The sequence below is a fragment of the Ammospiza nelsoni genome, chromosome 7 (genome assembly GCF_027579445.1).
Source record: "Ammospiza nelsoni isolate bAmmNel1 chromosome 7, bAmmNel1.pri, whole genome shotgun sequence".
NCBI classification, from domain to species: domain Eukaryota; kingdom Metazoa; phylum Chordata; class Aves; order Passeriformes; family Passerellidae; genus Ammospiza; species Ammospiza nelsoni.
The window spans coordinates 15,618,685-15,644,587 of NC_080639.1; the positions used below are offsets into that span (position 1 = coordinate 15,618,685).

General features: G+C 38.5%; 1 protein-coding gene across 16 annotated transcripts in view; it reads right to left on the reverse strand.

Moving 5' to 3' along the window:
* ABI2 (abl interactor 2) overlaps positions 1-25,903 on the reverse strand; it is a 65,076-nt gene that overhangs the window by 6,231 nt on the left and 32,942 nt on the right. The window contains exons 3-11 of one of the 16 annotated variants that reach the window (XM_059476381.1): positions 24,749-24,925; positions 21,087-21,104; positions 14,099-14,196; positions 13,221-13,367; positions 12,093-12,214; positions 11,001-11,186; positions 8,355-8,513; positions 3,897-3,983; positions 3,398-3,571 (exon numbers count right to left, since the gene is read on the reverse strand). In XM_059476381.1, the coding sequence (XP_059332364.1) occupies positions 3,398-3,571; positions 3,897-3,983; positions 8,355-8,513; positions 11,001-11,186; positions 12,093-12,214; positions 13,221-13,367; positions 14,099-14,196; positions 21,087-21,104; positions 24,749-24,925 (1,168 nt within the window). Of the gene's footprint in view, positions 1-3,397; positions 3,572-3,896; positions 3,984-8,354; positions 8,514-11,000; positions 11,187-12,092; positions 12,218-13,220; positions 13,368-14,098; positions 14,197-21,086; positions 21,105-24,748; positions 24,926-25,903 lie in introns of all 16 variants that reach the window. The other 15 variants (XM_059476380.1, XM_059476382.1, XM_059476384.1 and 12 more) reach the window with 15 other exon arrangements.

Sequence of the window (25,903 nt, forward strand, 5' to 3'; positions counted from 1 at the left end):
CTTTAACTCCTCTATTCTTACTATTTCCAGACCCACCAGAGGAAGTGTCCAACTGTATGATAAACTTTTGGTGTGGAACGATACAGCAAGGTGGTTGTGAATCCCCATGGCTATGACCACTCAGAACTATTGCTACGTGTGCTAAACCAGATGTCAGCACAGAAAAGCAGGAAAACATGGAAGAGGGAGTGCATCAAGAGCTCTCTTCAGGTCACAGTATGAGTGAGCCAAGGCTGACATCCCAAACCTCCATCTACCTTAGCCACTTCCACATTTAAATCTCTAAACATCACGGTGCATCTCAATATGCAGCAGCCACTCCCAGGGACACAGCACCAAGGTGGGCAAATCCCTGTTAGAAGCCACGAAGAAGGAAGGTGGAAATATACACATAGTGTATCAGGACATTTTTCTTACAGCTGCAGAATATTTTAGTGACGGCACAAAAGTTGTTAGGAAAGGCAAACAAATTGGACAAAGCACTTGGAAATATTAAATAGAACAGTCCTGAAATACCAGAAAATAGACATAAAATTGATAACATTTTTCCCATCTCAGTGCTATCATTATGTGTTTCATAGAGAAAGTCAACTATGCCAGACTCTGAGTACTTTACCAAATAGCATCAATCACTGCTTTGAGAACTTGGCAATGACACATGCAGTGCTGCCACTAAGGAAAAAAAAAGTATGTTGGATAGGGATCCTAAAATATTGTGCTGGGGATAGGTGGAAAGATACTCTAAACTAAAGCAAGGATTAAAAATTAACAGCATGTGTTCATAAAACCACTGTCCAAGAGTCCTACTAAACTCATCATTCTTTCCAAAAGAAAAGAGGTCATTTCCTTTTTGAGGGAGCAAAGGAATCAACACAAACCAACACTAGGGAAACCTGGATCCAGAAGAGATTATAAAATAGACAGATCAATCCCTGTGGAAAATCAGAGTATGCGAAGAATTTTTTTTATCCTGTGACTAGAGCATACTTTGAAAACACATATTGTTAGCTCTACTATTGTGCCAGCAGTTGTTAAATAACTTATTCTGTGCAGTTTTAGACATATCATTTTAAGCAAACAAAACACCAATGGAGAAACAAGTATGATTTTGGCTTGAAAAACAAGTGTATGAACATCTGATCCATTCAATTTAAGTCCTTCAAAATTCCTAAGGGTTTTGAAATTTCTTCCTCGAGTCACTGTGCTATTTTTCTTCATTCTCTTGACAATAATAATCATCATTATAATTCAAGGACCATGGTAACTTCCAATTCCTTTCTTTCTAACTTTTGAGTGTACTCTAGTTCCTTTGGATACTGAATTGAAATACTGATTCAATATTTGATTCAATATGAAATACTGATTCAATATTTCATAATCTCAAGAAGGAAACTCTTCCTTAAATTTGTGAAGAAAACTTGCTTCTTGTTAAGCCTCATAAAATTTACCTGAAGCCTGGTTTTGCTTTTACATCACCACTGCTTCCTCCAGTATGTTATTTGTGTACTGGCAACAGTCCTCTCTCTAAAAGGCTGTTTAATTCCTCAGTCTGTAGTCCCATCAGTTCAAGCTGTGAGCTTGTCACATGCCCTGAGTTATGAGGAGGCCAGGCCAGCATTGCAAGAAAGGCTCCAGATGAGACAGGAAGCAGCAACAGTGACTCAGGAGGTGGCATCCTGCCCTGTCAGCCTAAGCCAGGGCTTCTTTTAGTTTCTGTCTGAATGTGTTTCAATGCAGTCATAAAAAACAGAATTACTCATTTAGGTTGATATTCTTCCAATGAGTGATCTTTGGTTCTTCAACAATCACAGAGTTTGGCTGAACTCTGTTACATCCAACTGACCACAAATGTAGGCTAGGCTGATTATCCAACTGGAATCTGTGAACACACACTTTCTCTAAGTGGTGAAAGTGCAATTTTTCCTTCTGGATACCCATTTCCATTCATCTGATTTGCAGAGCCAGATCATTTTCTTATTTTTTCCTGCCACAGATCCAGACATGGAGCTCAATGGACACTGCAGGTTGGCTGTTGCTATTACAGTCACGTGGCAGTGTTCTCAAGTTCAGCATCCCCAGGAACTACAGCCTACTGAACAATTTCTCCATCTGTTCCAAATGCATCTGCTACTCACTTCCATGCTCAGCTGCAGGCTCCATCCTCAGCTCTTCATGTTAAAGGTTAAATGTTAAACCTCCCACAGTGCTTGACCCTCTACAGAATGGGGTCATATTGAATCCCATTCCAGTATACAGCAACTCTCTTTGGTGTATTTGACACCTCTTTGGTGTCCCAGCTTCTGTTGCAAAGGTCATCTACCCTAACCCTGTAAAAGTGCTCTCTTATGAACCTAAATAGGAGAATGGTCATATCAAAAGTAAAAGTACAAATCCTAAGAATTGGGAATTCTACTTACTGGGGGTAAATGTGTTGGAAGAGCTACACTTTCATCTATTTTGTCCACTTTGAATCATGTGCAGCAGAATACTATTTATAGGAACTTAAGGAGTTGCCACAGGATAAATTATTTTGCTGAATAAAGCATTTTAATTCCCAGCAGTATAAGTATACAATTTTTTTGAGTATTAAAGTCCTCTTTTAGTATAAGGTTTCTCATTAATTTTAAAGCTTCAAAGCTTGCTAGAAAAAACTCACAGCCAAGCACTTCTCTCCCAATTCCAGCAAAGCAGTCAAATCTCAAGACATGGGCTAAGTAGAGACATTCATGTAACTACAACAGAATCCACATCTATGTCAATATCTGGTATCCTAAAAATACTATTTAATAGTTCTTCATACGCTGAAAGCAATTGTATTTTCTACTACTTTTAAAAGTGCTTCTAAAAACACACCAACCTTTTCGATGTTTTGGTCATCTAGTTTTAAAAATACAGACCAAAATTATGTTTTTGCACGTGTCTCTACATCAATAGAGACAATGTTTGGCTTCTTATACTTTTGTTCTCCACAGGAAACATTTTTTGACTAAAAGCCAATTTAGTCCAGCTTATCTTTAAAGACTCTCATTTACAGTTTTGCTATCCCATGTGAGATGGAACAGATACATATCTATATGCCCCTACATAAACCATTTTAAGTTCCCAAGCTCCCACGGGAAAGCAGAACAGAACTATCATTCAAACATCATTATTTCCTCAAATAGAAAGGTGTTTCTCAAGGCATGTGCACACTCCACCTTGCATTACTATGAGAGACACTATAAACACACATCAGGGCCTCTTCTTTCGCTTTTGCTATTGACTAAAATGCTGTCAATACCAAAGTCTGGCATGAAGGAGTGTGGGCAGACTCCATGTGCAAAAGCAGGAGGGCAGGAACACACACAAAAAGTTGTTACAAATACAACCCTACTGTCTCTTCCAGCTCCAAACCTACCCTTTTCTAAGTATGTCCTGGGTGCCCAGGGAGGGTCCTCCTCAGCATAGGGATCGCTGTACTCCACCACAGCTGCTTCCTCCTCCTCATAATCCTCGGGAGGTGGGGGTGGAGGTGGAGACTCATCAAACACTGCCTCGTCCACAGGCGGTGGCGGGGGAGGAGTATCTGAAACTGAGCAGAAAGAACAGCACAAACATGAAAATGTCTCTACAGCCATGGCAGCTGCTTCAAGTAATACCCTCTAGCCCAATTAATGGAAGGGGGACCAACAATTGTAACTTGTGAAGATACACTAGAGACAGGAAAATTCAGAGAAGGAATGGCCAGGTACCTCCAATAAGATTATTTCTTTTTCCCACCCTTTACAATTTTAGACAAACTTGCAGAGGCAATAGAGAATGCAGAATTCTGGCTATATACAGATAAATCTTTCATCAACTCAATCCAAAAGCCACATCCAGTAATAAAACATTGCACAAGGAAGCAGCAAACTTACTGTTTTCTTGAACTCTGGCCACAAATCCCATTAGAGGTAACTGTGGAGTTACCTGTAGGATGGAGGGGGGAGGAGGAGCAAGGGATGCTGCCACAGAAATTAAAAAGAGAGAGGCATCCAGTTAGAAACACAACAAAGCAGCAAACAGGAAAGTAGACATCACCACCACTCAGACAGGGCAGGAGGCTACTAAGAAGCTGAGTTAAAAAGACTGACATTTAAAGAAAAATGGTTCAGGTGGTTTAAGCATATTCCTAATCCTTTCTTCAAAAATATTTCTCTATTTTTAAAATTTCCAATCCAGCTCTTTTTCATAACATTAACAATCCATGCTGAAGCATTTTTCTGATTTGACTATGAGATTCCCTTAAGATGAAGTTTCTTACTACAGAATATAGCACTTTATGGGCAGACCTAAAAAATGTATCAAGAGGACTCTCTGCCTATAATCCTCCTCAAATCTAATGGATATTTATAGAGGTGACTAACGGCATCCATGAATCCCTAGTAATAAAAATGGATATACCTCTTTTTTTTCCAAGATGTAGGCCAAAAGCCCTATTGAATGAGGCAGCTATTTCAGACAAAACAGAAAAAGATGCCTTTTGAGAACTGTGCACATCTGAAAGATGCAACACTTCTGATCTTATTGACAGAACAGAGCACACTGTGCTGCTGCCAAACCACAGAGCCTATTCCAGATGTGCTGCCTGATTTCCTCCCCACCTGACTTCTCTGCACTGAACTCTGAACAGCCCTTTCACTGGTACCAGAAGGGCTCTCTTTGTGCAATAAGAGCTGCTTTGTACAATATATGTGAATTCCCAGTTAAAGAAGATGCTTTCAGCCAGTTGCAAATGCTGTAATGCTGAACTGTGGTTGAAGCCTGGAATGCTAGTTTCAGTTACCTAGTTAAAACATCAGCTAACTAGTTTTACGAGACTTTAGTATCACTTTGAATAATGCAGCACAATTCTTTAGGCAAGTTGCAAGACGATTTTTCAGACAGCACACCTTAGGAGAAGCACAAATAATACATTTCTTGTTAGTACGTGGCATACAAAAAACATTTAATCATGTCCAAAGGGATTAAGGGGAACAGAAGTCTATACCTCATGTACCAGTACCATTTATTTAGCTACCAGACAGAACAAAAGAAATTTCAGGCTAATTCCAGAGGTAGTAAGAAAACTGATAGGGCATGATGTAGCATTTTTCAGAATTAATTCACATAATCATAGCAAGAGAAAAGAGTTCTCCAGCATTAACAACTTGTGCCTCAAAATTTCTTCTGTTTGCTCATTCCAGTAACATCTTAAGTGCTTTAAATTTCTTCTATCACTCACATTCACATTTCTTTCAGAACCACACAGCATGAATGAAAAGACTAACAGCAGCCATCCTTTTTGTTGCAAAAGTACTTCCATATAAAGTAAGTTCCATTATCTCACCATTTAACTGATATCTCTTGAGAAAAAACAGAAATGTATTTCTGATTACAGTTTCTTTGACTCAAATGATGTTATCTCAGAGTATTTATTCCTTCAAGTGTAACCATGATTGCTGTGAAAAGATTTGGTCTTGCACTTTTTCAAAGCAGAAAAAGGGAACTCAAATTTAAAGTCCTACTGAAAAGCAGTAATATTCATCAATTCAGCATCCTTTTTCAATTATATACAGTAGAAAAGTGTTTCATTTCAAAATGATTCCTCCATTCAACATCATATGGATTCATACAATCCATAGCTATCATAGGAGAGTAGCTCCAGTTTCCTTGGTCTCTTCAGTGTACTTTGTTCATGAGCTATATATATTTCTTTGAAAGAAGTAACAAGGCTTTCCATGGAGAAAAATAAATCACTCTAGACAAGCATGCCAAGCAAATCCAAAAAAATTCCCAGGTTCAGTTTGGGTTGTGTAGTTTAATCCCAATGGTGCTGCTAACACTAGCTGACATCGTTCCCTGAGTATCTTAACCCCTCCATTTGTGCTTCAGTCCTTGCACTGTGCAGGGGCTATCATAATATTGTCTCTACATGCTATATAATGACTCTAGTTCTGACCTCTAAGAGGCAATACAATAAGTATTTTATTACTTTTTTTTTTGTTAATTAAATGCATCAGAAGACCTTTACCTCTGCTGTATAAACATAATCTTAAATGTTCTTTCCCATCTTCCTTCCATACTGACCACTAATAGATTTAATACACAGTTGCTGTAAATTAATTGAGAAATGCTCAAGAGCACCTTCCACTAGGCTGCTTCAGACTGGTCAGAACTCAGCTGTACAGATGGGGTGGGGTGCAACCACCATCTCAATACCTGCCCAGATTGTCCCACCTGGTTTTTAGCCTGTGCTGAGCTCCATAGTGCTTAGATAATGATATCCAAATTGAAATGTTAAAGCACTTGTTCAGTGGCTTGGCTGGCAAGAGTGACTTTGGGACAGACATATGCTGAGATCATCCCCAGTCTGCATTTCTTAATATTTTCTTTTCAGTTGCTAAAAAGGTCTCATCACAAAGCAGAAAAATTTTATTATCGTGAAATAGCTTTTAACAGGGCAATGCAAGTACCTTTCATGCTCCTGTCAAGTGAATAAACAAACATGACTAGGCCACCATTTTAAAAAATGGCAATGGAAATAACAGTACTGGGTTATTGCCAAACAGCCTACAAACAACAAAAAAGCCATAGCTGGCACCCTCCTCTGCCTCTTGTAAGGTCTTTCTTTCCCCTCTTGTTTTCCACTTCTCTTCAGGAATGCTGAGAAAAAATTGTGGCCTCTGTCCTGTCACTACTGAACTTGCTCCTTCCAGACACAACAGTGCCTCTGTTCTTAGGGCTCATCAATTATGCATGCTTGAGCATCCTCTCCTTTCAAGGTGAACTCCAATAAAACCTTGGTTTAGTGTAACTGCAAAGCCAATAAATTCTGTATTCTGCTGGTATATTAAAAAAAAAGTCTCCTACTACAACTGCTTATTTATATTGTGTTTTGTTTGTGATTTGCATTTCAAATTACTAATCACCATAATCATTACCTTCTTTCTGGATACAGAGACAACTGTGGTTATGCAATTTATTTTAAGTCTATTTGGCATCTTCTACGATTACCTATTAACAATGTAATGGCAACTTGCAGAGAATTATCCTTTTGCTAAAGCAAAAAATGCACAGCAGTCGTCAAAAACTCTCTGGATATACTGAAAATCGTCTTTATTGCAAAAATTGCTTCATTGTAATCCTGAAAGGTTTTTTTTGTTGCTATTACCCTTTCTTTCTCTCTTGTCTATTCCCCCCTTCAGCCTTCAATGTGCACATAATGTGCTTAGAAAATATGACCTATTTCAGGCAACTGGGCTACAATTTAGCCTCATAACTTCCTCCACTTCCCTGTGCCCAGCAGGACCATTCATTTGCATCTCAAGCTCAGCTCACCCTGCAGGGTAGCTCACAAACACTAACAGCCAAACCTGATCAAACCCCTTAAATGCAGATTGCAGCATTTGACCTAATTCCAAGTTCAATGCTCAATTTAAAAAAAACAACCAAACTAACCAAAAACCAACCAACCAACCAAAACAAAAACCAAACCAAAACACAAAACAAAAAACCCCCACAAAAATGAAAGAAAAAACCCCCAAAAAACCAAAAGCAACCAACCAAGCAACACACACTCCCTTCAAATTCCACCACCACAAAACACCAACATACTGTGGTACTTTCAAGTCAACATTCAGTTTTGCTAGTAATAGGGCATTTCCTGACAAGAAACCTTCAGTGTGTCTCCTGCATCTTTCTGTAGCTTTGTCAAAAGAGAAACTGTCCCCTGATCTGGTATAAAACCCTCCTGGTCCCATCAGAAGCACAGGAAGAAGGACTCCTTAGGTAAAAGGCTACTGTGCTGTGCTGACACACAGGACACTCACTCCCTGGTAAGGTCTCCCCTTGCTTTGTAGGGCAGATCACCCATAAAATAATATCACCTGTAGGCTCAGCAGATGACACAGCACCCAAACACACTGGTGTCTCCACGGTATCTAATGCCTACCCCGGTGTAACAAGTACAACTGCTTGCTTGAACTGTACATTACCCAGAAGGAAAAGGCACACAAGATAAAGACTGATTAATGAAGAATCAGCATTCTGGTGCAAAATCAAACACCCATCCCACACCAAAGCAGGTCCATGGCACATGGTGTAGTCAAGGACTAAAGCTTGTCTGATAGGGACTGTGACATCAAAGGTAAATTATTTGGCAACAAAGCCAGCATTTTTTAAGATGCTTGCCATAATAAAAGCTGAACACTGTGCACTTGCACTGCTGCTTGGGCACAACTACCAGCAACTGAAAGTGCAAGATCTGCAATGGAGACAGAACATAAAACTCCAGGGAGCTGCAGGTCACGGTGTTCAGGACGGCAGAGTTGAGTGGAGCAGCCCAAGGTCCTTACCTGGGTTCTGGCTGTAGAAGGGGCCCCCGTTGATCTGGCTCTGAAGGCTGCTCTGTGATGTGATGGAAGGCGGGCGCCGGTAGGGCAGAGAGCCCCCGATGGTGGGGGGCGTGTGCCGGGCCGCAGGCCTGTTCATGCTGTAGAACTGAACCGGGTGACCTGCGGCACACAGACCTGCGTTAGCAAAGAGGAGAACCGTGCCTGCCTGCCTTCTCTCCACCTGCAGTCCATCTCAAAGGTTTGAAAAGGTTTCTGCTGCTTTATTCTAAGGCAGTCAGCCACTTCAGCTGTCAGACTGGCAGGACACCAAATGTCTCAAGAGCAATGCAAAACATAACTCTCCCAACTGCCTGCACTCAGCACTGCCTACAAAAGCCAGTGGGAAAATACAAAGGTGTTTAAGCTATGAATCCTCAAAAGGAAAGAAAATAATATCTGGTTATTTATGTTAAATAATATATTACAATAACTTCTTGTGAATTTAGTTATTTCTGAACCTGCAAAAAACTCCACAAAATGCTGCAGTTCCACAATTAAGGAACATACGTGTAAATAATAACTGCAGGCCATTTCCAGGATCCAAAGCTCTTAACCCTCTGCAACTGAAAAACACAGTACTACCTATCTTAGTGCCACTTAGAAGATATTCAGAGAAACATCTGGGGAGATGAGAATGTTAGAAACTGCTTGAAGGATGGAATAAATGAAGTCAAACTAGAAGACCCTCTTCAAGGGAGCTGTCAATTAAAACAACTCCTCAGAAACTTACTCTGCATTTTCTTTACTTTCTGTATTCAAGACACTGATCATACTCCCAGCAAGCAATAAATGAAGCAAAGTATCTTCTGTGCTCACATAAAATTCTCTGGATTTTATACTGCATACAACAGTGAGCTGGATTTGTTATTCCTATATGCAGTATTACACCCCACAAACTATTCTGCCTCTACCATTTGTCCTAGAAGCAAATTTGAGAGTTTGCAAGAAAACAAGGGAAGAAGGGATGGTCACTGTGGTTGAGAAGTAAACAGCGAAACAGAACAAAAGAAGGTACAATTTTTAAACACTTGTGCTGTTCTTCATTATATTTTGCTTGCTTTACACAACTTCTTACTAAGTCAGTAAATAAATATACAAGTTGCTTGCTCTGTTACTTGCTTGTAAGAGCAAATGCATGAACTACAGTGTCACACTCCCTCTGCTTTGTACCAATAATGTGGTGTACCATATTAAAAAATGCCCTTTTTACAGCTAAGAAAGAATCTATTCTATAAAGGCTTTTTCTCATTTTTCCTGATGTGTCTTTTCACTGTGTGTGTCTCTCTCTCTCTCTGTTACTTAATGTACTTGCAGAAATTGGTGGTGATTGGAGAGAAGAGAGGGAGAGGGCTAAGAGGTTTTTAAGGACCAAAAGCTATGACTTCATAAGTGGTGACCTATCACTCTTAAAATGCTTTATTTCAGACAAACCTCACTAATAAAACAGGGAAACAAAAGATCTTAGAAATAGTAACTAAGGTGAAATTTCTCTTATTAAATTCTGAATTTACAGTCATTAAAATATTAATCTTTGCTTGATTTTGACTTGTTAAAAATATAGGAGCAACATGGCTTAAGAACTGGGATACTAAGAGTGCATCAAAATGGAAAATTGATTTGGGCTCCATATGTCACAGCTCATCTTCATGAAAGTAGTTTAGACATCATGATCATCTCAGATCAAAATTCATCACCCTTTAGAAACTTCTGGTCACAGTTAAGGATTCTAGTGGAAATATCTTCTAACTTTATATGAGCACCAGCCCTTTAAACTACATGCAATTTCAGGAGTGCTTCTGGAAGCTGGTACAATTTTTACCAAGAGATGACCACTAATAAACCCACATACCAACTCCCTCCCCTGTAAGCAGCCTCCACCATAATGTAAAGCAGCAAAGCATGCAGGTAGCTACACATGAATTTGGCTGTCTGAAGGAGATCTTCACACTGCAATCTCCTCATCAAAAGGTGATACAAGACAGTATTATGGTTGGTAAGTGCTACACTCTGCAACTTCAGCACATGAGAAAATGAAAAGTGTAGCACTAAAAAAGGAAGTTGCAACATACACCCTAAGTACCACATATGAAAACAAAATGCTTTAGTAGTAGTCTGTATAATAAAAAATTGTATTTTACTAATACTGGACACAGAAACCCTGCCCTTTTCATCAGTTCATTAAAGGGAGACTTGTCATTTGACAACATTGAAGAAACCAGTTACATAAATTACACTTTGCTAGATGCACTTTTTAAAAATTGCATTTATGAAAGAGAATAATAAGACCCAGAACTATCAGTACTGGTTCCTGCGAAACATAATTATTCTATGAGGTTCTCAGAATCCAAACAGAAATAAAATTATGATTTAGTGAATTACATAAATGTAAAAATAATAAAATTATAAAATTATTGCTGTTAAAAAAATCAGAACACCTTGAACTGTCCACTGTAACCATGACCTTATAGCTGGGTATTAGCAGATATTTTCTAGTTATAATTGAACTTTTTTAAAATTATGAATCACTGCTGCTGAAGTAACTTTGCAAAGCCTTGGATCACGATCACATCTGGGTTCATCTGCCCAGCAGCTGGAGCAGACACTCACCTGCAGAGGGTGTGGAAGAAACAGCAGGGGGAGTTGGAGAGGTGAAGCCATCAGCAAGGGGCTGAGCTCCTGCAGCAGCAGCAGCAGCATCTGGGGCAGCGGAGGAAGGGGCAGGAGGAGCAGGAGCAGTGGGGGCAGGAGCAGAGGTAGCAGGAAGGGGAGAAGTGCCAGCTGAGCCAGCAGGGGCTGAGTGAAGAGAGGAGGAAGAGGTGGAGTTAATAAGGAGGTATGTTAGCAAGGATTAGAGAAAGCCTCTGACTATTCATTGTTAGCTATTTATTAGCTGCACAGTATTTCAGAATGCAGCAGATGAGAAAACAATGGAGCTGTTAAAGAAAGGCTCATTCCTGTGTAGATGGTAAATGAGGGTCAAGCAAAAAGACTTCTTTCCAGGTCTGAAGGGAACACAACCCAAAACTTTTCAGTGAAAAGTATTACTTTTGAAAGATGTCTTTGCATTTTGTTATTTATGCTCCAATCTCTAGCATGGCTGTCTTTAGCCATAAATCAGAATATAAAGAGAAACCAAAAAAATTTCCAGCTCTTTGTTTCAGAAGCATCATGTACTTCTCTGCAAGACAACTACAGGCTCCTCTTCACTGAAAAGGCTGAGCAAAGGAAAAAGAAGTACTAATAACACCTCCTGCTTCTGGAAAGTCTGGGGCCATTACATTGAGCAAGTATCTCTTTGTGACAATTCAGGCTTGCATTGATGTACTCAATATTTACTCTGTGCCTGCCTCTCATTCAATCTAATTTTCTAAAAACATGCTTCTATGTGTCTGCATAAACAGCCAATGAAAAGACATTTATTTGCTTAAAAGGACAAGGGAGAAGTGTCCCTCAGCCCACTAAAAAAGGTGCTGTGTCCTACCTTGTCACATGCAGGCAGCCAGGCAAAAAATTCTGATAAACAAATTAATACATAAAAGGAACATTACAGCACATCAGACACTCTCAGAGAAGACACTACTTGATTCAAACTCATATTATCAATAGCAATGAACTCTGGGCTTCCCTTCAAGTTTAGGAAACTGCAAATACTCAAGGTAAACAATGAGGCAGAAAGAGGAACAAGAAGTTCCCATTTACCTGGATAGACACTAGGAGGAGATGGTGTGGGAACAGCAATGGGAACACCTACACTTCCACTCCCACTGTTCTCTCGACTGCTGCTCCGACTGCTTGGGTGGCTTCCCCCACTACTGCCACTGCTGCTGTAAGAAGCCAAAGGAACCAGGGAATGAATATGGTGCTGCTCTTGCTGAAACATAAGATCCCTCACAGAGTATCTTACCAAATCAGGGAACAGGGAACAAGAGAAAAGCAACAAGGATGATATAAATCTCTACAAAGCTGGGCATTCCTGTAACTCTCCACTTTGACTACAGCACAAGAGGGATTTTTTTCAGTAAGTTAGCCTTAGTGAACTTGGCCAAAAATGAAACACTTCCAGAAACTTGTTCAAAGCACATCATGCCAGGATTGTTAAGCCCCTACAGAGGAATTAAAGACCTTTTTCCTATAACTTTAACACTTATGAGTGCTTAGACTGTGATTCGTATGCTTTCATATGAGACTACTAAAGCCTAAAGGTTGTAAGATAGTAAAATTCAGATTTGTTATCTTTTTAAGTCGACTTGTTTAACCATCCTCAAGAACTTATAATGTTTAAAAAGTAAATATTTCAAGGAAAGTATTTAGCTCTAATCACATCATGAAACTAATTATCCTAGAAAAAACCTAGTCTTCTGCAGAGCCCCTGGTAATGCAGTTTAGCTTTATTCTATGTTTGAAGTCATCAATATCCCCAAAACACTATGCCAATATCCCCAAAACACTATTTCAGCTATTCAATCTATAAACATCGAAGACTGTTCCCAAATGTCAAGTATAAGCATCTAAGCAGCCCTTCAACATGTAGAGGGCAAGCTGTGTACAAAGTCTTCCGCCTGTTTAGTAATCATTTGGTAAAGTAGCGTCATGATCTACCTCCTTGAAGGACTTCACAATCTTAGCGATTCATTAAGTACTAAAACGGAGGTGAACAGGGGATTAAGTGAATAATCGTAACACGATTCTCTGTTCCAGTTTGATTAGCGCTCATTCTCATCACGCCACGGAGGCTGCCGGTGCACAGGGTGAACGAGGGAGGCGCACGTGGGTTCGCGGCTGGGCACAGCAGCTGTGCCCCCGAGCAGGAGGAGGCCGGGCCGGTACCTGTAGGTGCGGTTGCGCTGGTTGACCGAGGCCGTTCTGACGGGGCTCTGCTGGGCCGGGGCCATGGTGCGCGTCGGGCTCGGCACGTAATCGTTGGGCACCACCGGGGGCCGCACCGGCTCCAGCGTGCGGTACGGGGAGTGCCGCCTGCACGGCACAAGCACAGCCACAAGCCCGTTAGGGGAACACACACGACACACACTTCTCACTCTGAAACACAGCTACACACTGATCGGGAACGTGAGCCTAAAAATGGGCCTCATCTATAACTTTGCAGTACTTATTTTGCAATTAAGGATGTTCTTCGGGTACTTCAGTCTTCCTATCGGTAAACTCTGTGTTCCACATCCCATTCTTGTTTTGAAGGTAAGCCATTTTCTTGCATTAAAATAAAGCAGCATGTTCTGTATGTATATACATTAAAACACACCAGCAAACAGCATTCATTATATATTATATATTCATTATAACACATCAGGTTATAAACTTCAGGTTTATAAAATCAGGTTCATAAACTTCGCACGAAATTACTTTCATCAAGCACAACACAAATAACGAGCAGTGCGATGCACTCATTTTCAGTTGTTTAGCACCACCTGTGAAAACCACAGCTAAGGACATTTTACTCTACAGTATGTAATTTTAAGTGTTCTGCACTGAGAAGAAGGCTCCTGTTGGGAAAGGCTGATGATGCCCACTATCTTCTGGCAGCAGCACACTAACATACAAAGACATGAGCAGTAAGAGAGGATGCGGATATAACACCTCTTGACCTTTGTGACCGCTTAAAATAAAACCATGAAATCTCTCCCACTACAGAAAAAGAAAGAATCTTCCCTCTTTTCCCTTCTGTTCACCCCCTCAGTAACTGCACTTACCCAATAGTTCCTTTTCCTGACATGGGTGGACTTGGTGGCTTCTGGGTGGGTGGTGTTGTGCGAGGCAGCCCACCCATCTTCATGTTCTGGGTGCTGACCTGCATGAAAGAACGGGGACAAAAACGGCCTTCACTGAGCTCAGGGTCGAGGGGAGAGACACGGAGATGCCTTTAGCAATTAACTCTAAGGAAGGGAAGGTTTCAACAAACAAAAAAACTTGAGAGGCCATGCGTTTTATATGCAATTTCCACTCTGCTAGAAGTCAAGAGTTGTGCTCAAAGGACTCTTTATTACATAGTTTTTAGAAATTGTACAAAAAAGTGAATTTGCCTTCAGGCTATCACATAAAGGTTAACTCTCTGAGAATACAGACACTGCACCTGAACTTGGCTGAACCTCCCAGTCATCTTTTGAGAAAAAGGCAGTTATTTCACATGGCACTACTGAATAGTAAATTTGCACAAATATTTTTGAATACTGTTTAAAAATACTAAGGCTTATCTAATAGGCCACAATCTCATGTGATTTATACAGATATGGAGAAGTCAAAGTAATCTATAAATATCATCCATTAATGTTTTAATGTTTTCACAGATTATAAGAACTTTTAAAGATATTTACTTTAAATATTAGTTACATACATATAAACATACAGAGAAAGCTATTTTGAGAAAAATACAAAGGTGTATTTTTCCCCCCATTAAATCTGTAGCAATTTAATCTCAGAGTTTATAAATAAATGCATAAGGGAGAAAAATATTTAGCAGTGATGTGATATAACTGCGGTTGTCCACTTCCCCTCTGTCAGGTTAAAATACTAATGAAGTAAATTTTACATTAAATAATTTACTCTAACTTCTTTCAAAAACCCATTTGCATTCCTGACTGATTGATTAATCTAGGAACTGTAAACAATTGTTAGCAATGTGCATTTTGCTTCCCTGTATTCTGTCAGCCAAGCAAAATCCCCTCAATGCACACATCCTTACAGGAATCAGTACATGGTCTGCTTACAAAACAGCTCGGATTTATGACTGCCTGAGCCATTGCTTAGGCACAGAGATACTCAGCAAACCTAAACAAGTGTGCTTACATCCCTCTCTCTGCTCTTCCTGTCATGCTCCATCTCACAGCATTTCTTCTTTCTAAAATGTGAGTCCTGGCTACTGCCCCATCTCCCACAGAAAAATGAAACCATGATCAAGGCACTCAAGAGTGTTTGCAAACATCATTGAAGGCAGATTACTCCTTCAAAATTGGACTCTAACAACTCACTTAAAAACTTGGCACTGTTTAGATTTGTGAATTGATAAATATTGACAACAGAGTAAAGAGTAATACGTTCAGTATTCTAATCCACTGAAACTTGATTCCCTGTCTCTAAATAATCCCAGGGCTACCACATTTTCAATCTGCAGGGAGGAAAAGAAAACCCAAGTGTTGGAAGAGGTATTTTGTCAGATTCAAAAACAGATATTTGGATTTAGTTGTGCAAGAGTACTCTGTAATGTCAATTTAAGACAAAATTATGTTACACAGCATTATAAAGTCCTTTAAGCCAACTCTAAGCAACAAGAAATCTAAAGTTAATTCAAGTGAGGGATGAGGTAAGCACTGAACTACAACTACTTAAAGGGAAAAGGGAAAGTGTAAAATGAAATTTATTTTATTCTATACACGGAACATTTAAGAAATAGCAAAATCTGAATTTTTTTTTAAAGTTGCAGCACCCCCTGTATTTCCTCTTTCATTAAACATGCCTGTTTCACCCACCTACCTATTTGAGTTTTCAAAAAAAAAAAAACAAACCCACAAACAAACAAAATCCACTTTAATTAAATGCTCACTGAATTGTCACTTGCTGTATTTCAAAGAGCCCACTCAGCCTCTGCTTTTGGATGTCTTTAGATGACAGACCAATCTGTGTGCCCCTGAATACTCCATTTAGGGGATTTAACTGGCTACACTATTGTTTCTGACGAGCTGATGTAACCACTGGCTATCACTTTACAGTTAACATAAAATTACATATATTTCATACAAATACTGTTATTTACAATGCTTATATACAATGATTGCAAGAACAAAAATGAACTTCTAGGCATCCCAGGGCTATGGCTACATGAAAAGACAGGATGGCTGAGGCAGAGGATGCTGGAACATCACACTGGGTGCAGCCAGAAGTGGAGCTAACACTCGCCTTGCCACACAGAGCTCCAGTGCTTGATATTTCCATTAACACTGCAAATACACATCCTTGAAAAGGATGGGACAAAAGCTTTAGAAAATGTGGCCAAACAAAAAATGACCCGTTTTTAGCCTTAGTAAAAAGAAACCATCCTTAAAAAAACCCAACCTAAAAGATAAGGAGATTTCCTGACAGTAGGTTTAGTTTAAGGGTATTGGAAATTACTTTTGAACATTGAAATTGAACTGTTCAGAGAGCAAGTAATTAGAATTTACAAGGTTGTCTTCAAATCTGACAGGACTGGTGACTTTAAGATCAGCTACTCTAAGTTAAACAACCCTGTGCAACTTCCCCTTTGACTTACTGCCAAATAATCACAGAAGAGAAATTAAAAAGATACAGTTTTTTCAACACTTCTGATCAAAATGGACAGATACTTGGAAATAAAAGCATGCAAGATGCTAAAAAAAATCTAAAACTGCACCAACTGCAACTGAGATTAAAGCACTGCAATATATACAGCTGTCTCCTTCCATAATAATTTCTACTGGGGGGAAGGAAGGCCATTAATGCCCCCTCTCTTCCAAACTTTATTGTATTGCCTTTTCTATTTTGCACATATGGTTGTAAATACAGTTTCCATACACAAATTCTCACCCACACACATCCCTCTTACAAACATGTAAAATCTGAAGCAACAACCAGAACTCAAGGTCATATTTGCATTTGCTGTCAAGTTTAAAAAACTGTTTTTCTGGAGTAAGCTGGTACTTGACAGAACTTGCACTGTTTCAGATATCATTTCCCCTGGTCCTGCACAGCTGGAACTACCCAGATGCAGCTGATTTAATGAGAGGGTGAAAGCAGAGGAATGCATCTGTCTGATAGTGGTTTGTTTCAGCCCCACAGGCTGGGGCTGATTTCTAGTTTAAGTCTTGGAAATCAATTTAAGAAAATGCATAGCAAAAGAGAGCCTGCAACCAGAAAGATAAAGGAGTATCTGTCTGTGCCTTTGCTCACAACTGCACAGTTAACCAGCCAATCACTGTGTTTAGAACAGGAAAAAAAAAAATAAGAGAGGCAGTAATGAATTGGGCACAAAGCTCAGGATAAAACCATAGATGACTGATGTAAAAGCAGGAAGACAACCCTGTAAACAGACAATAGTGCCTAAATGCATGCAGGGATTTTTCAAATGATTCTTTTTCCTCTCTCACTGAAAAAAAACCCCACCAAAATAACCAACAGAAGTTGTGGAACACCAAGATATCTTGATTGTTTTTTTTTTTTAAACTGGATACCTTGCAGAAGCTTTTTATAGCTGAATTAACAAGCACATGCACCACAGAAAAATATCTTCTACCAAAGCTGTAACTTTGTCAGCACTGGAGCTGGAATTGGAAGTTTTGCTGAGAAAGAAACTACACAAACTACCTAAAAAGCAGATCCTTGATGAGTAAGACACCCTAGAAAATGCTCTGGGATCCAGCCCCACAGTAACAGCTGTAAAATGAACTGTAAAAATGGATCCCTATGGACCATTCTGTTTCACAAGGGTGCAATAGTACTTCATCCAGTATTTTCTATTACTGAGCTACAGTTTTAGAAGGGCACCATCTGATGACTTCAAGACACAATATGGCACTGACTACAGCACTCAGAAAAGCTACCCTCTGAAGTTTAATTTTTTAAATAATTAAGACTTAATTGGCCAATTTCTATTTCTGGCCAATCTAGTTCTTCATAGATTGCAATGATCAAAACACCATCTTATGGTCCTACATATGACTGAGTTTCCTTCATACTTACATTTTTATCAGCATTTAACATACTGAATTTCTTTAGCACTCCACTGTATAAAGAATTTGTTCTGAAATAAATAAATCAGCTAAAGCTGATAAATTATGCTGTCCATTCAGTTTAATTCTTGGGAATATTTTCACAAGCAAAAAAAACAAAAAATGAAACCGGAAGTACAGAAATTTATAGCTGGTGAGATATGGAAGCTGGTCAAGAGACTGCAAAAATATTTGCATTAATGTCCTGTATCTATACAGATGTGAGACACTTACCTGCAAGGAAGCAAGCAAGCTGGGCTTTTTGGGGGGTTGGTTTCTTTTTGGTTGGTTGGTTGTTTTTCCCCCCAAAATCCTGAATACCAGCTATTCAACACAATCAAACCTCAGGAGGAGCTACTTCTAAAGCTGGACGAAGTCACAAACTTTTAAGTGGTGCTTTAAATTCAAACTGTATTTTCTAGAACTTTCAGGATGTCAAAAGAAGAATTTTTTGACCAAAACCTAGTAGGCAAAAGTGTCCCATCAGTGATGTTTCACGGACTATACTCAGAACCTTCAGGCAATTTCCTCAACCTTCTTGAGCAATTTGGTATCCAATTATGGGAAAAAATACCCTAAGCCTGAATGAAAACTCCCTTCCATGCCTTGCTTCATCTTGTTAACGCTGCAGAGATGATGAATAGATTTCTGGCCCATCATCTGCCACCTCAAAGTAAATTTATTTTCAGGCTGTGCTCAGCCACTCAAATACTTACTGTGCATGTCTAATCAAACCATTTGCTTGTCAGCTCATTAACCAGTTTATAGGGAAGTGAAATGTATAAATTTCAGCCCTGTTTTGGCAAATGACCACAAGTAGAAGCTTTGAGCAAGTGAGCTTACTTGTTGTTACCACATCCACCCATGCAAAGTAATTGAAGAACCAAGTCTGGTGAATACAAAAAGGCTTAAACAATGTCATTTTCAACTGATTTTCCTCTGCCTTGTAACTGAAATTTTCTTCAAAATCTGTTTAAAACTTAAGTTACTCAGACACAAATCCAATGCTACAGTCAGTCAGTTTAAAACTATAGGTGTTAGGTAAGGCTAAGGGTTTTTTGCAATCACAAAAAAGAAATGCAGGCCAAACATTTCATATCCAATCACTTTTAAGTGAAGTAAAATAACCATTCCCACAGAACTGGGGTTACTAACTGCTTTTCAATCTTCTTTCAGCTTGATGCACAGAGACTACAGTGAGACAAAGAATAATTCAGGTCTCCTGAGAGATGATGCACAGCTTTTTGCCTTTTTTTGTTTTCTCTTTTAAACTCTCATGTTTTGCCAATGAGAAGCTGACTGACATGTTTGATTCCTCAAATCAAATTTCTGAGTGGGTTCACTTTAGTAAATAAAGAAATGGTGTTGTAACAAAAAATGTTTTCATTCCAAACCTATAAACAGAAAAAAATATTTACTCTGAAAAGCTGTACAAAACTCTTATTGCCACTGCAGATAATGCACAGATATGTCAGTTCACGTACAATCTATAATTACACAATGTTCAAACTTTTCTTAGGATCATCATTACTTGTTATAAACTGCAACTGCAGAGAGCAACAAAGAAAATTGAGTTTGAAAATTGGTTTTTAAGAACACTGAGAAAACCATCATCCAATATTAAGTGTGTCCAGAATAAGACATATTCAGCATCAAAAGTACCCATGTTATGTAAACAGGCAGTAAAAAAATAGGGAGGAGACATATTTTGCCATTCTCAAATTAAAAGTATGTAAACACTAAGTACAGTACATCTCACACACCTTTGTAAAAATAAATTTCAAATGACACGTGGGAATTCTCTCATAAATTACAAGTTTTCCATTGTTATTAGAGATGCTACATATACTTAAATACCTGACTAAAAGTACCCTCTTTCACAGGGACATCATGGAGATATCTACAGAAATACTTGGTTTTATAGACAATGTCAGGAATTTGCAGGATTTTCTTTTAGCTTTTTCCAAGCATAGAAAATACTTTAAAATATTTCACATCAACCTGGAACTTCCTTTAATTAATATACTCATTCTACATATTGGCATTCTATGCTCTAAAATACACTTCCCTCATTACAATGATGGCACCTGCTACTAAAAATCTTCCAGTCCCTCTTCCCCCAAACCAGCTGCATTTCAGGAGGAGGAGGATATCATCATATTCAATAAAGGCTATAACCTATCTACTAATTAATGTACTATGAACTCCACCATAATATCATGTAACCTGATTTAACTGCTTGTCTAATCGATTTGATGCTTTTTATTGCTGCTTCTGCAGCCACTAAGACTACTAACATTTAAAGACTTTGACATACTTCAGCCTGAGTTCTTTGATGCACTATTCATTTAATATTCAACTAAATAAATCACTTATCTTGCTGTTTAACAGTTATTACATATTTTACAAAATTATTACATTTCTGGAAGTTTCTATAGATGAGTACCTCTGAGTATCAGTTTCTGAAAAAAAAATAAGAATACTGCAACTTTAAAAAATAATATACAGATTTGAATTTGTTACACACCTTTGGAGCCCATTATCTGAGCAATCTCACACTGAAACATGAATCCCAATCAAACTGTAGCTTACACCGTATATAGGATAAAAAGAATATTACACAGGGGGAGGCTCATATTCAGCTGCTATCTAGTCTGTGTATATTTTTGTCTACTCAAGGCTAGCACAACATCCCTCCCTCATAAATGATCTGCTAGATATGCTGAGGGCAGCTAATACTTTACCACAAAGCTTTTAAAATTAACTGTGTTAACTTCCATTCATATACACAGCAATTTATAGCACAAAATGCTTATCCACAACGAGCTACCCAACAGAAGTTCTGTGACACAGAAGGCAGAGCGGGTGTTGTTTTAAATAATCTGTAGCATTGATGTCAATCATCTCCCCGTGTGTAATAATCTCAGAAGAGGAATGGAAATCCAGCCCTGGGGTTTCTTACCTTAAATCTAAGCAACCACTTAATGCATAAATGGAGCAAATAAAAGAGGTAAGGAAAAAAAGCATTGAAAGGTTAGTTGGAACTTCAGGATATGAAGAGAAAGGAAAAAGAAAGAAAAAAGTTAAGCATTCAGCATTAACAAAATAATGTATCAGTAGATCATAGAAAGAGTGGTTAAAGCAGAATGTCATGAAAAAAAGATCTTCAAGCTGAAACTTTTAATATACATTGACCACTTTAAAATTAGCATTCAAATGTTTGTACACTGTTTACTCAAGTTCTTACAGTGCTAACAAACAGGCAACTTCTTTCAAAACGTATCATGAGATCTAGATGGATTAACTTCAGAGGTTAATTTATTTGAGCTGTCAAAGCCTTATTTGAGCCTTATCAATGAGTCTGAGCTCATTTAAATTGTTTACATGCATTAGCACATTTACAAGTAGCTGAAATGGAAGCTTCTAACATATTAAGCTAATGCATGCTCTTTTATAGAGAATGCTGTTAGTTAACTTGATGCCATGAGATGTCTCTTGAACAAAGATCAAGAGCAAATCATTCAGTCTTGTAAGAAGTACAGCACTTTTTATGGATACTGTATCACATATCCATATTTCCCAAAGTATAAATTAAGACATTAATCAACAGATTAAAATCTTACTTTAAAGCCTAAGTGCTAGCTTTTTGACACAAAGTTCTGCATCTTACTGGCACAATATCATTCATCTTTCTCCAAAGTAATTTCTTTTAAAATTATTTGTCTTTCTCTTTGAATGATCTGGTTTTAGTTCAATTCATCTAAATGTATCATTAAATTTGTTACACTTTCTGCAGCATTGAACAGCAAATATTCAAATAAATAATTATTTAAATATTTGGATAAATAGTAGAGCATCCAGAGTAACTGATTTGTTCCATCAGTTTAGGAGAGACTCTGCTCTACTAAAAAGAAATGTAATCTTATTTACTAGAAAAATCTCCTGTCTTAAAGTTCTGTGGATCAATTAACCACTATGGTCTCTGCCTTGTCCAGCTATAGTGGAAAACCAGGTCCCCTGCTCTGGCACAGAGGTCAGTCACACTGGAAGGTCTCTCTGCAGAGACCTCAGCACCACTGCCTGATAACTGCAATGCCTAAATACACACCTCTCTGAAGGGAGCATTTGTTTTTTTTCCATTCTCTTGACTAAAGAACTCTTTGGTGGGAACAATAGGTTGGAAGACTTTGTAACTTGGGAAACATTTGAAAAAATTGTAAGCAAGTCTCTTTCACACAAGATTCTTTAGATTTTTGCAGCATTGCAGCTTCAGGGAGGGAAGATGAGGAGGGACTGCTGGGATGATAAGAGAGGCACTTAACTTCTCTCACATCTATTTAGAAAGCATACTATAGAGCAACCCCTCCTGAACATTGTCTCCACTATGCTTCAAATTTCTGAATGGAAAAAGATGCTTAAGGGCCTGTACCACTTCTCTCTGCACAGCATACTGAATTTCTCAGCCAAGAATCCTCCTTTTCATGCCTGCATTATTCTGTCCAGCTTGCCATCTTTCTCAGGGGTTGCAATGAATGTCTGCTGCATCAGCATTTTGCCTGGCCTGAAAATACATAATTCCAGGTCCAAGTACTGGAGCAGAAGCCCTTCAGCAGAAAAAGGACAAAGAATGCAGACTGAGGAACCCTGATGCTAACTGGAACTTCAACACTGTTTATGCAACAACTCCTGAACATTCACTTGAAGGGAAAAGCATCACAGCTCAAACAGTAATGAGCTATATATACACAAACTTAAAGCTTCTACATACTTAATTTTTTTGTCTCTGTTCTAAACCCAGAGATCTAATACACTAGAGTTACTCAAGCAGAACAAAAAGAGGTTCATAAGCACAACTGGCCACCTTTTCCCCCTTCAGCAAGAAAGCTGTTCCTTCTTCTGTCCTAAACACAGGATTAACCTAATTGGAACATATTTACAATCTTAAGGATAGCATGACTTCAAGTTCTCTGATTATTGTTTCACAAGTACACAATATTTCTTCATTTTCTAGACCAACATGGTACATGGTAAATAAAATTTAAGTCTATCACAAGCATAGCAAATGGATGTAAAACACATTCAAGTCATCATCCATTTGATGAACTATGTTCTTTTAGAAGAACATAATTCACTGCATCTTAGTATGACTGCTACATTGAGGTAAGTGGGATACCAATTATAATGATTTAGAGCCAGTGCTAAATAAGATTGTGCTGTAGAGCAATTAAAAACTATTCTTTAATGAGTTCTAAAATGATCTCCCCAAAACAAAAAGTGATGATTAAAATATTAGCAACAGTAATCCTACAGGTTAATATGCTCCATCTATATCCACAAGGATATAAATTCAAAATTGGTAGCAGATTTTAACGCACAACTGGTAATAATTTCTTGGTCAAACCTGTAGTTATTAAAGTTAGGTATGTTTTTTTATTTGTCTTTTTAAAAATCTATTCAGAGGTTGATTCTTTGGGTAAGAAATGAGGGAAGGAGAATTTCCAATTAACAAACAGGATGTTCAAGAGATCTTAAGTAAAATTGCTTGGGAAAGATACTTAAATCAAACAGCTCAAAATTTGAATTTTAAAAGTTAGGTTAAACAAACTATTGCTATTCAAATGGCCATTCAAGCAGACAAAGAAAACAGGACAACAGGGATACTCAGTTACAAGTCAAGCAAAAGAAATTCTGGTGTACTTTGACTGGAAGAAGCATCTTACCTTACTGCTACTTAGCAAGTTTACAGATTTGTTAGTTTGCCTTGTAAAAATGATGTCATTTTGTGCTATTTACCTTTCACTTTCTGGAACTTTAATACTGTCAGTGTTGTCATTTCCGTACTTGTTTTCCTGGCAGCAAAAGTTAACAATGAGCTCACACTTGCTAAGACTGTGCTTATATTCAGGATGTGCTTTTAAAAACATATATCTAACCTCACACACGATATTACTGCTGCTGTGTACATTGATCTAACAGCCACAAGTTGTGTCTCAGTCTGACCTCTGCCCTGAAATTCCTTCTTTTTTCCTTATCTTGAAAAGGAAAACTAGCTGGCTTTAAACTTGGCAGTAACACTCCCATCTCAAAACCCCACATGGCACAAAAGTTGTAGAGCACTCCCTTTAACAAAGCACATCGGAGGGTTTGTGTATAACTGACCCTGGCAGAAAGAAGAAAAGGGAGGCCATAACATTTCTCATGCAAACCCTTCCTTTAGGCGAGCGTCAAAGTAAACCAGTGGCAATTACAGCTGGATCACACTCTGTGGTGCTAATTCAGCAGAAAAGTGATGGTCAATAGCCCTTCAGTCCCCATGTATATCCCTGGCAACTGACCCAAACAATAACAGCAGCATCACACAAGTTGATATTCAGAAGCATTTCTGAGGGTGAGACTCACAGTCCCAATCAGAAATCAGATTCAGGGAGTTTGCAACATTTAGAAACAGTGGGACAAGAGAAGGGGAAGGGACAACTGGAAATTGGACAGGACTCCTCTCATGCTTATAGACACATTGTCCAGGCAAGGAGAAACTGGTGTATCACCATGAAAAGCATCAGGTTATTTTGAAAATATACAAAGACAATGAATTTGCAGTTTGGCTGTTTTAACAATATCACCTACCTTCACTCCATGTCCAATATCATCTAGAATTGTATAATCAATAGGTTTCCTGATGTAGCGAACTGGTCGCTCCAAGTTAGCTGGTGCAATGATTTTGTGAGTTCTTGAGGTGTTTTTGTTTGTAGTCAAGATACCAATTTCTCTTCTAGCAACTTTCTCTTTGTGAATGTCCACCGTCTACAAAAGACGCAGTGTATTTACTAACAGTGGTATGCATTGGAATACAGAGTCAGTATCAAAAAAAATTCAATCAGTTCTAATGTTTTGAAAATCTCTATACTGTACTAAACATATCACTACATATACTTGATTACAACATCTTTCCTCACCTTACTGCTGAATTTACCACCTCTAAAGCCACGCTAACAGCTGGGGGTTCTTTGGGTTTTCTGTTACCCTTGCTCTTTCAGTTTCAAAAAATTGATCTCCTTTCCATTCTCAGTGGTTTGCATCAATTTACTGACACTGTTTTGTAAGATTCCTTCATTTATTCTTTTTTATTTTACAACTGCTCTCTAAGCTTGTCTTTGGCATAGGCTTCAACTAGATGACGTGTAAGGATGCCTTCCCAAACCTTAATTTTAAGACCTGTAAAACAAATCATGAGCAGGTTTTGTTGCACTGCAAAAATTTGCTAAATTAGGACTGGTAAATCCTATGATAGAATAAACTTTCACTTAGACAAATCAAGAAAGTATTTTGGTCATTACAACTCACTCATCACAAAGCAACGATTAAATTTTAAAATACATTCCATACTAATGTATCCACAATAAAGCCAGAAGTTAAGCCCATTGCCTTCCCTTTGGACACTCAGGGCCAACTTTATATACTAAAATCAGTACCCCAGGGGAATCTTTGGTGTAAGACAAAGCTCTGCGGAAAATTCATTGCCTAAAAACATGTATGTGACTCTTGTTAGGTAACAAGAGTAAGAAAATGCTACCAAAAAGTCCACTTATCTCTTCCAGGAAATTATAATCTCTTAAATCATGGGCCATGGAGTTCCTTGCCTTATTTAAACCAAAAATAATTGCTTGTTCACAAAACAGCTTTCACTATAGGAAATATGCTAAACTGTGAACAAAAGTTTTAGCTACAGGATAAAAAACAAAAGTAAAAACAGCCAGAATCACCACCAAACAGTCAGAGATT